Source organism: Periplaneta americana, chromosome 9 (assembly GCF_040183065.1).
Source record: "Periplaneta americana isolate PAMFEO1 chromosome 9, P.americana_PAMFEO1_priV1, whole genome shotgun sequence".
NCBI lineage: Eukaryota > Metazoa > Arthropoda > Insecta > Blattodea > Blattidae > Periplaneta > Periplaneta americana.
This window is the reverse complement of record NC_091125.1, coordinates 57957701-57969811: the sequence shown is the minus strand read 5'-3', so window position 1 is coordinate 57969811 and position 12111 is coordinate 57957701. Positions and strand designations below refer to the sequence as shown.

The window sequence follows — 12111 nt, the reverse complement described above, 5'->3', positions numbered from 1 at the left end:
AGTTTTGGACATGTGGGCACCTGTTTTCTCACTAAATATAATTCACTAATGGTATCTCGAATTACCCTCTTATCAAAATCGTCCAAATGAACATTTCTTTCCTCTTGGCGATTTCTGTGTTTCCCTGGAGTAGAAAGGGAAGTCTCACCAGCTCCAGCACCTTCTCTACGAATTTTTGTTATTGAACTGACTGAAATACCAGTGTAATGAGATATTCGTAAATTTGCTTGTTTCACTGTGTGGCTAAGTCTCCCTTGTCGTGCTTCTTCATCACAAGCAAGTATAACCCTTCTAATAGTTTCCCGGGCCTCACTGTGTATTGTTTTTCTTTTTTTCCTCTGTGGTTCCATTATAAGATACTCTATACCTATGTAAAATTAACTATATGTCTACTAATATTATCACTAGCTTAGTTATTTTGACGAATAAAACACAATCTTTATAAACACTGTACTGAAAATGAAAGAATATCAGTAACTGCAACACATAGACGAATAAAACACAATCTTTGTAAACACTGTACTGAAAATGAAAGAATATCAGTAACTGCAACACATGGATTCATAACACGACTGAGCAAGAGCAGAAGGTTTGTAAATGATTGATACAGTCCAATGCTTAGTGTCACGTGCAGCGGTGATTCACAGCAATAACAGCGTCCCTCTCCTCAGGCCCCGCTCTTTTTCTCGTCAGCTCCTAGCAGTACAAACCTGTGAAGTTCTACCTCATGGATCCACCACAGAGAAATATTGGAGAGCAAGAACGCTAATAGCTTCGTTGCCAAAGCCCAGCATTAGATAACACATTTTCTGTTTTAATTCTTGAACAATGGATATGAAACTTTTTTTAGTTTTAAATCTACAGAGAGGACTGTATGAATGCCAATTGTTCCCTTGTAATCTGATAAGTTTTTCATATTACATCAGTGCTTTTTCTTCTATTGTCATTTTGATGCTGTTAATATCAGTGAGGAATCTCATAGAATCTATTGGAGTTGTTTTGATTCCACGAGTAATGAGTCTGAGAGCTTGGTTTTGAACATATTCTATTTCGTTTACAGCCATTCCAGGCTCCGTACAGGACACTTTAGACAGCAACTTTGGAAATATAATTGTCTATAAAATTTATATCTTTGGTAGAATATGTTCAGTGATAAATGAATAATTTTGTTAAAGTGTGAAGGACCCTCTTTCTGAAAACAGAATAGTTTATTGAACTTTATTTTCTGAGAAATACCTAAATAAAATGGGGTTCTGTATGGGACATTTTTTAGACACCTCAATAGTCAACAAACACTTTGATGGCAAAAATATGTGATATCTGATTCCTTAAGTAACTGAAATTTTTTCCATGAACTTGTAGGCACTGAAACATTTAAGAAAAGTAGTTACTACTTAAAAAACCACGTAACTGCTACGAAATAATAAAAAATACTTGGTTCTGTATGGGACAGACATATAGTTCCGTACGGGACACTAGTGAATTAGAAGTCTTATTTGGGAGGTTTTATGTTTTTTGGAGGTAATAATGTAATCTTAATATAACAAATATTTATTTTTATCGATTTTATATGCATTTTATGGGACAGCAATGCGCAATTAAAGGAAATTTTGTCAAGAAACGGTCAGATTGATCTGCTGAATTTAACCATAAAAAGTTGTATGTTAATGATTATGTATTATACTGTACATTAAACTGCAAGTTTATTTCATTTTAAGAACCTTCAATTAAATTTATAATACAATATGTCAGCTCCTTTTCTAACAATATCAGAATCATTTAGATTCTTCTAATCTGAGACACTTTGACAACACTTTCAAATGAAAAGGATTCTTCATCCAGCTTAAAATGTTTGTCATTTTTGGCTGTCTGTTAAAAAAAATCTTTAATATCTTCGTTTTCAACTTTGCCATTACATATAGTCAATGCTGTCATGGTAAGTTTTTCCTTGGCCATACGCCCCATCCCTTTTTTTTTCCCTTGAAATATATTTTACTCTCCTCTCTTTATCTTTCCGACTGTCATTTAATGATTTTTTTAATATTAAAGAAGAAGTAAAGAAATTGTTTTCCTTTACATTTTAATTGTACAACAAATTTGATTTAAAGAATACACCCTGTAGTACCACCGTAGATGCACACTTGTCTTGATGAATCTTGGAGTGTGTATTTGCAGCACTTCTTGTTTTTCAACCATTATTTTATATAATTCTGGATTTCTGTGCTGCAGAGGTGGACAATTTTTGTTTATGAACATCAAACAAAATACATTAGGAACAGGAAGAGATGATCTAAGATCTGTACATATACAGATCTCCGCGTACAAAATTTAGGCACCCATATGCTGTATGCCTCCGTACAGACAAAATTTTCTTTTCCCCATACAATTAATTAAAAAAAAATTGTAGGTTCTCATATCGTCGCCTGAATGCAAGAACTAGGTAACTCGAAATTTGCGTTTTTTAGTTACCTCTTTTATAGCATAGCAAAAATCGCACAAAATGTAATGCAGGTTCTAGGTAACTGATCGAATGATACCAGCGACATCTATTTTCCAATATAACATATAGGTAAAAGAAAACGAGACATATTCCTTAGTGCAATAAATAAGTAAATAGGCAATGTCACAAAATATGAAAAATCAAGTTACCTAGTTCTTGCATGCAGGCGACGATATGATGTATGGCCCCGTATGACCTCCACAATGACAGCACTGCATAGAAGTTAGTATGATATTTATGCTTTAGTCCCTTATCACTTGTCAATTCAACTTCATTGAACTTTCTAGGATTTAAATCTTCCATATCCATGGGATGTTTTAGGTTGTGATGGCTTTGTTCTAGAGGAGAGATATTTTCACATTCATCTGAAGACTTAAATCTCTATAGCGTCTGATTCTGAGTCATTTGCTGTAAGTGACGAGTCAGAGTAAATCTCGTAATATAGGCTTCTTAGAGTGGTTAATGTGGTTAATTATTTAAAGATGCTGTGTCTATACATTTCTGAGCGGGCTGTTGTGGCAACAAGAACGCTTTCACAGTCATGGTAAAAAAAAGTGACTTCACTGAATTTTGGAAATCGCTGCTACTTTTTCCCATTGTTTGTTCTTGAGCTCTTCATATAGCCTTTGAAACAAATTCAAATGTTATACATAAAACACCAGTAATCAACAATACAGCAACCTCGAGTTCTGTTTGAAATTGTCCCGTACAGAACTGTCCCATACAGAACCTTATTTCCTTTAAAAATACCTTATTAAAAACCTAATTAAAATTAGTGACGTTATGAGAGCGGTACTTACTTAACTTCTATAAAAGATTGTGCACTTATCTTCTTTCATTAACATGGAAAACAAACTTTTATATCTTTTCTAGTTCCGTATGGGACAAGAAGATGGCTGTCTTTATACATTGTCACAATAATTGCAGGAAATAACAAAACACAAAACCACACTGTCCACCATGTACCTAATAGGTTCTACCAATAAGAAGTAGCAAGCATACCACCTTAAGGAAACTGATTTGGCTATGTCAATAGTGAGAACATAGGGATACAAATTTACATTTTAAGAACAAGATTACTACATTGTTTTGAGACCTTAAGAAATGAGAGTAAAAATACAAATAAATATATATTTTTTTGGAATCTGGAAATTTACACTATTCAGTAGCTCTCTTTGTCAAAATAAATTTTATTATCACAAATTTAATTTTTAACCACTTAGGCTCATTTATCTTGAAATGGCTGTTTATGAAAGGTGAAGTAAATAAAATTTCTCCACTGTATGTCAGCACTGGCTGTATAAACATTTTGTATGTAGTGTTTAGAGTATTCCTAGAGCATCCCCATTTCTTTCCTGCTACTCTTTTTAGAAGGGAGAATCTTTTACGAGCTTTTTCAGTAATGTATTTCAAATGGTTGCTCCATGTTAACTTACTATCGAAAATAACTCATAAGTCCTAGGAAGGTGAATAATTTGAATAATTTCGAGGGAAAAATTGTTCCGGGGCCGGGCATCGAACCCGGGACCTTTGGTTAAACGTACCAATGCTCTCCCAACTGAGCTACCCGGGAACTCTACCTGACACGATCCAATTTTTCCCTCTATTACCACAGACCTCAAAGTGGGCTGACAACTGTCAAGCAACCAACATTGAGTGCACACTAACTCTGTGTGACTTAAATTGTGGTTTTCTGTTACGTACAGTGAAGTGTATTATGCAAATTAAGCTTCCAGGTATAACTCCTAGGAAGGTGTTGGCCATTGTATTGGATATTGAATTCTCTTTCTTTTTTACCAAGTGAAAATATTTGGTAGTTACTTTTGCGTAAGTTGAGTGTCATCTAATTTGATGTATTCCATTCATGTAATTGATTTAGAGCTTTAAGAGGAGAATTTTGAATTTTGTCTCTATGTCTGTATGATCCGGAAGTCCACAAAACTATATCATCTGCAAATAGTGCTGTTTTCATGTTTGATTCCTCTAATAGGGAGGGTAAGTCATTTATATAAATATTGAATAAAGTTGTGCTGAGGACAGCGCCCTGAGGTAGACCTCGATATGTACTCGTATATCTGTAACTAAAAAGTGAGTTATTGAATTTAGTAGCAATGAATCTTTGACTAAGGAATTCTGATATCCATATGAACATATTGCTGGAGATACCTAATTTCTGGAGTTTTAGTAATAATTTATTTCTCCAAACAGAGTCATATGCTAACTGAAAGTCAATAAATATTGCCAAGGTATCTTCCTTCTTGTTAAAACTGGCTTTTATTTCTTGGCCGAGGCGTATGACTTGTTCATTGGTAGAGTGTAGTTGTCGAAAGCCGGCTTGTCTTGGTGATAAAAGATTTTGGGATTCTAAATACCACGTTAAACTGTTGGAGATCATTGACTCCATGATATCATATGTACTTCGATACATCACAATAACATGATAGCGTGTATAATAACTTGGTGATTTAAGATGGCACTCGGATCCCGGCTGCTTAGTCACTCGTAATGAGTGCACCTCTGCTCACTAGTGTGTTGGACATTGTGCCACTGTCACACATCTGTCACACAGTGCAAAAGGATTGGCCTCTAAAGGGAAATTAAGAGGTGGGGCGTAAACTGAGAGGATTCATTCCAGCTCGGAATTGGAATCCGGTGTGGCTTAGTGGATAGATCGTCAGCACGTAGAGCTGAAAACCTGGGTTCGAATCCCAGTGCCAGAAAGAATTTTTCTCCTCTCCACCGATCCTTCATCATTTGTTGAAATGGCTTAGACCTACATTTCACATTGATACTGATGACGATATCAACTGCATTCGCGGATCCTAGACTGTACAGAGGCCAGACTGTGAGAGAACAATTGTTCAAAACTGTATTAGCATATCCAGATGCTGACGTTACAGTCCTGTCCCACTACAAAATTCAGTAGATGAGATATAATAGCTTACAGTCGTAATAGGCCTAAATTGTTCATATTAAAGAAACTAATATTAGAACAAGATTTAAAACTTACTGCATTAGGCATGAAAGGTCACAAATAAAATAAATATTAAATAGTTTATCTAATATGAAATAGAAAAACAAGATACAGTAGTGTAGCTTCATAAAGCTGCCATGTCTGAAAAAAGGATAAAAGGAAAGTTTACAAGAACCACAGAACTTGGTTTCTATTTGAGCTGTCGAATAGATGCATTCAATGCGTATTGTATAGTTATATTTTGAAAATGAGATTCAGTCTTCAACAACGAATTTTTGTTGAACATAAATCTTTTGTGTAAAAATGTCTCACGAAGTATTATAGTAAGTTCTATAAAATTCATCAATTCCTTGCAAAAAAAAAAAAAAAAAAGGTAAAACTTCGATATTTTCCCACAATACTCACTGGAGGTAAAATATACTTAGGGCCTATTGAAACCTATTCACATTTCTCGGTCTCTCATCACTTCAGAATTACATCAACCAACTAACCCACTAACCTTGCCACATACCTCGATTTGTTGCCACTTAGTTATCCCCTCATCTAACCCATAGTGAAACGCAAATCAGACTTCAGTCCCATGTGTGGTGTAGGGAAATATCGAAGATTCCCAAAAAATAAATAAATAAAATAAAAATTTTAAACCTAGTAGCTAGGTCTAGGTAGTGAAATTTCTAACTACATGATCAGTTTCCAATAATAAAAAATAAACAGGTATTTTTTTCGATGTATAGTATAAATCAATGGTATTCTATCTTTTTTGCTAATGTACTCTCAAAATATATTTGTACTCCAATACTGCATTCCAATTATATAAGAATTAACAAAAGGCTATGATTGAAGTTGTACTAAAATAAATTATAATTATAATTATTATTATTTTTACTATTTGTTTCTACCTCATTCAGTTTTTCCTTCAAGTAATCTCTCTTTTTATTCCTAAGCGTACGATTTGCTTCCCGTCTTATATTGAAATAATTATCTCTATTCACCTCAACTGGATCTTGTAAGAATTTCAATTTTGCCTGTTTCCTTCTATCTACTACTATGCAACAATCGTCATCAAACCATTGTTTCTTTTTCTTGGTTTCATAATAACCTATGCTCTGTTCAGCTGCAATTTTGATATTATCTCGGATATTTTCCCACATGCTATTCACATCTAACTCTTCCTCAACATCGTCGGAACTTGCTAATACGGCTAACCTATTTGAAATTTATGTCTCGTGTCCAGAATGTTGTACGAAATGAAAATATAAAAATTGGAAATTTATCTTTTGAAGAGGTGGAGAAGTTCAAATATCTGGGAGCAACAGTAACAAATATAAATGATACTCGGGAGGAAATTAAACACAGAATAAATATGGGAAATGCCTGTTATTATTCGGTTGAGAAACTTTTATCATCCAGTCTGCTGTCGAAAAATCTGAAAGTTAGAATTTATAAAACAGTTATATTACCGGTTGTTCTTTATGGTTGTGAAACTTGGACTCTCACTTTGAGAGAGGAACAGAGATTAAGGGTGTTTGAGAATAAGGTGCATAGCAAAATATTTGGGGCTAAGAGGGATGAAGTTACAGGAGAATGGAGAAAGTTACACAACACAGAACTGTACACATTGTATTCTTCACCTGACATAATTAGGAACATTAAATCCAGACGTTTGAGATGGGCAGGGCATGTAGCACGTATGGGCGAATCCGGAAATGCATATAGACTATTAGTTGGGAGGCTGGAGGGAAAAAGACCTTTAGGGAGGCCGAGACGTAGATGGGAAGATAATATTAAAATGGATTTGAGGGAGGTGGGATATGATGATAGAGAATGGATTAATTTTGCTCAGGACAGGGGCCAATGGCGGGCTTATGTTAGGGCGGCAGTGAATCTCCGGGTTCCTTAAAAGCCAGTAAGTAAGTAATTATTATTATTATTATTAATGTAATACAGTAGTTATTGATGCAATAATAATAGTAATGATTTCTTTAAAATGATATCAAGCAAGGAGAAAGAACAGTTGATATTGCAAAAGAAACTAAAATATAGCCTAATGCACTAATTATCAACAAGTATAAAAAATAAATATATCAGCATTTTTACATATATAATCAGTGGGATGCATACTCCTTGAAGGAACTCCGCATACTCCTGGGGGTAAGTGTACCATAGATTGAATATCACTGGTATAAATAACAAATAGGTCCATATGCACTCTGCTTTTTCAATCATGTAAGCATATTAGAATTTGCCAGCAGATGGTGTATGACTATTTTATGGAGCAGTCATTTAAGCTGAAGGTAGTGATTATTGTAAAGAAAATAACTTTCTAATATTGCTACTGTTTAAAATTTTCTGTGTGTTAGTAAATTGACTCATAGGGAAGGTAAAGAAAAAAAACACATACATGCTCGAGTGCCACACACACGCATGCACGCACACACACACACACGAGAAAGAGAGAGTGTGTCATACTGAAAAGACTGGCACTCCTCTCTCAGCACTACAGTCTGGGAAGCAGATCAACTCTCGTGAATAACATTCTTGCAATTTCACGGTATTGCAGTCTGACAAGTGGTCTTTCGTGTAACTAGTGAATTATTGACTTAAGGATTTGAAGATAATCTTGCTTGAATTTCAGAGCATTTGCTCAAAATTCCCTTCATTGCCTTCTATGCACGTGTTGCAGCAGTGTATGATTTTCTGGAGCACATCCTCAGTAATAATGCGTATTAGCCATGGCACCATTTTACACAGGTTATTTTGTGCAAGTACACATGGTGTTTTAAGGGATTCCTATAGGTAAAAGTCACACACTTATAAATCTGGAGACCAGACAGGCCATAGTTCACAATTTTTACTCTGTTGTGAAAAATATTATAGGTTTGCATTGAATGCAGTGATTTGTGTGCTGTTATGCCATCTTGCTGAAAAAATTAGTAATTCTTTTCTTGCTCTGTGAGATGTTACAACAGTCGCAAAATATTGTTCACATAATGCCCCGAATTAAATGTTTAATAAAAAAGAATATTGACCCAACTATTGTTTGTGCACTAGCTGCACACAATACTCTTACCTTTTTGATCAGTGTAGTGGAACTTCATGAGAACACTGTAGAGTTTCGATATGGTATCCCAGTATTGAGTAGTCTGGTGCTCATATAACCACTTAGGTGACCAACCTTCGCCAAAAAAAAAAAAAAAAATGTATAGGATCAGCAATTCCATCGTGGATTGGCTGTAACTCGAACTAGAAAATGCGTTGCCACTATTGAATTATGTGGATTCAATTTCCGTAGCACTGATATCTTATAATGGTGAAATGAGATATTTCAAGCCATTTTACACAAACTTATAAGTTCAGTTATTGTGCTACGTCATTAATTCTTCTTTGGGCTCAATTCCATTCTCACTCACATCTTTAAGTGTTTCTTCTGTTAGAACATACTTAGGACAATATTTCTCTTATCAAGAATGGAGCCTGTTTCTCGCCACTTATTAAACAGTTCAACATCACACTGTTTCATTGGTTATGTAGCCTTTGGAATACACCGCCGAAACCTGAGTAAACGCAACCCATGTGATTTCTTCAGTAGGTACGTTTCAACGACATAACTGGTTTCCTGTAATGTGTATTTAACTGTGATTAAAAGTACGTAGGTATTGGTCAATACATTTTAGACTGCTGACTGAGACTGAACATGTGAAGTCAGTGGCGGCCGATTGGCTGAGTCAAGTGAGGCCGGGCCTCAGTCACTTGGCTTAAATGAACTCAAATTTTGTGTTTTTATATACATAACATATTATGTATTTGAATGACGCATGTAGCATTGTAGAAGTATTTGAAAACTTTGTGATGTATGTAGACCTGTTATGCTAAATTTGTTCCTGAGGCCTGAAATCTTCTGGCCAGGTCTACCTTCTACATTTCGTATGTTTTCGCTGGTTTTCAGGTTGCACTTCAAATGTTGCAACTGAGGCCCAATTCTTCTGGCCTGGCCGGTGTCCATTCACCATCCTTCTCTTTGCCCCATAGACTGGTTTCTTGTCAATGGTCGTCTGAACGGTGGGAAGGAATATGGATGAGGAAGTTATGGAAGCAGTTTTGGCTTGTCTTCCTAAATAGGACGCAAGCATCATACAGATTCTCACTGTCTAGCAGGCGCGAGCCCACACTGTACTCTTCTCTTGTGTCTCAGTATATGACTTACATAGAGTGTTGTACTGTTGTACCTCACAACTACACTATGCTTCATAGTAAGGTAGTGAGTGCAATGCAATGTTATTGTGTATTCCGGGAAAATGGAAACTGAAACAGATGCGAACAAGTGATGAATTGATGATATAATTAATTCATTGTTAAGAATATCCTTTTTCGAGAAAAAAAATTATATTTAAAGAAGGGAAGTTTTCAATACAGATAGACCTACGCCATCACTCACAATTTTCAGAAAGATAATTTTAAAATGCAGGCTTTCAATGCATCATGGCATGGGAAACATAAATGGTTATGTGGTATGAGAAGGAGTGCAGGTTCAATATCTCGTACGAATAGCAACTTATTTGGAGAGTGACATTTTACTATTTTTAATTAATAATAATAATAATAATAATAATAATAATAATAATAATACCACCAGTAATAAACATTCTGTATAGGACATAGACTTACATAAACTACACTGACCAGCAAAAAAGTGATACACTTAAAATAAATTATATTTTTTCTGTATAATTACTAATTAGGAACCAAAGAATTCTCTTCTCATTTGTAAGATGTTTAACACATTAGAACAAATATCTGAACTGTTTGTGAAAAGAAATTGAGGATCTGACCATCTTTAGGGCAGTTTATTGCACCTTAATCTCCGAAGTACCCTTCTTATCTTTATGATTTTATTGAGGGTAGAACAATAAAATCTTTTAAGGTTTACAAACTTGTGGCACCCTTATTGATGATCTATGGATATCGGAAAACATTCTCAACCATCACTAAAATTTTAGTTAGTTATTCATGTGCTGTTGTGAGTAAAACATGCCTCTTAGCAGTGAAGATGTCACAACCACAGTTGCTTTGGTGGAGAATGGACACAGCCTTCGTTATGTGACTCGGGTCATCAGAGCATTGCTTGATACCATTTGCAGTGCAATGCAACGTTATAGGAAACTTGGAAAATACGACAGGAGACGAGGATCAGGCCGTAGGAGGAGCACAAGTGGCAGGGATGACAGATTTCTCACCCTGCAAGTTCTGCGTGATCGCCATAGCACAGCAGTACAGACAAGAAATCGACTGGAAAATGTCAGGCATGTGAGAGTGAGTGAGCAGACAGTGAGGAGAAGGTTTGCAGAAGCTAATCTTCTGTCCGTAAGACCTGCATATGGACCCCAACTCGAGCAGACACAGGCAAGCGCGCCTTTGTTTCGTGAGACAGATCAGGGATGGACCCCAGAGCAGTGAGCCTCTGTCCTCTTCACTGATGAGAGCCGCTTTAACCTGAGGTCTGCTGACGGACGAGGAAGGGTGTGGAGAAGACCTGAAGAGAAATACTCGCCCGCTGGTTTCTCCTCGAGGACTGCGTTTGGGGGGGGGCTCGGTAATGGTGTGGGCTGGCATCAGCAATGTGGCCCACACTGAGCTCGTGTTCGTCATTCGCGGAACCCTCAATGCACAAAGGTACGTCGAAGAGATCCTAGGACCATGTGATGCCCTTTGCACCTTTCATTGGCCAGAACTTTATACTCATGCACAACAATGCCCGGCCGCATACCACTCGTATTGTGCAGCACCTACAGGAAGTTGGAATACGAACCCTAGACTGGGTAACTCATAGTCCCAACATAAATTCTATTGAGCATGTTTGGGTATGCTCGGAAGGAATGTCCATGGCATGACATCAACACCTTGGCGCAGTTGAGGGCGACATTGCTGGAGGAGTGGGATCTCATCCTTCAAGAGAATGGATAGTGGATAATATGTCTCAATGCTTACAGGCTGTCATAGACACCAGGGGTAGAAATAGCAGTTTTTAGTGATTAGTGACCTCAAGAGGTACAGTGTAAACATTGTTTTCATTTGCCTTAAATTGACAAAATTGTGATGCAAGGTAATTTCAAAATTTCAAGATCTGCGAAAGTTACAGAAAATTGTGAGTTACATGCATGTTGCTAATATTGTTTTAGTATTTTTATAATCAGTTATGTTGTTTTTATAAAATTATCATAAATATTTTTTTATTGTAATAAATTAAGATAACTTATTTATAAAAATGTGAAGTGTAATGCTTTTTTTGCTGGTCAGTGTAGTTAAATTACATCAGATTACATCAGGCCTCACCAAGGATTTCTGTCACCGGCTGCTACTGTGTGAAGTGCCAGCAGAATTATTCACGGCTTAGTGAAAACCAACAAGGTAAAATTAATGCATTGTGTCTTTTGCTGGGCTTAAAGTACACAAGTGACTGAGAAAACCTAAGGCACTATCTGCTGTACAGCCAACTCATGGCTCGGGAACAATGCCAATTATTTAGGTTGACACACTCCTTATTGTACATACATACATACATACATACATACATACATACATACATACATACATACATACATACATACACACACACATATACATACACAAACAACAAGCA

The 12111-nt window shown here is 36.1% G+C and overlaps 1 protein-coding gene across 1 annotated transcript in view; it reads left to right on the top strand.

The window, feature by feature from the left end:
• Positions 1–11067: 11067 nt before the first annotated feature.
• Positions 11068–12111, top strand: part of LOC138705582 (man(5)GlcNAc(2)-PP-dolichol translocation protein RFT1-like) — an 84537-nt gene continuing 83493 nt past the window's right edge. Inside the window, exon 1 of the mRNA XM_069834185.1 lies at positions 11068–11144. Within this exon, the coding sequence (XP_069690286.1) occupies positions 11068–11144 (77 nt within the window). The remainder of the gene's footprint in view (positions 11145–12111) is intronic.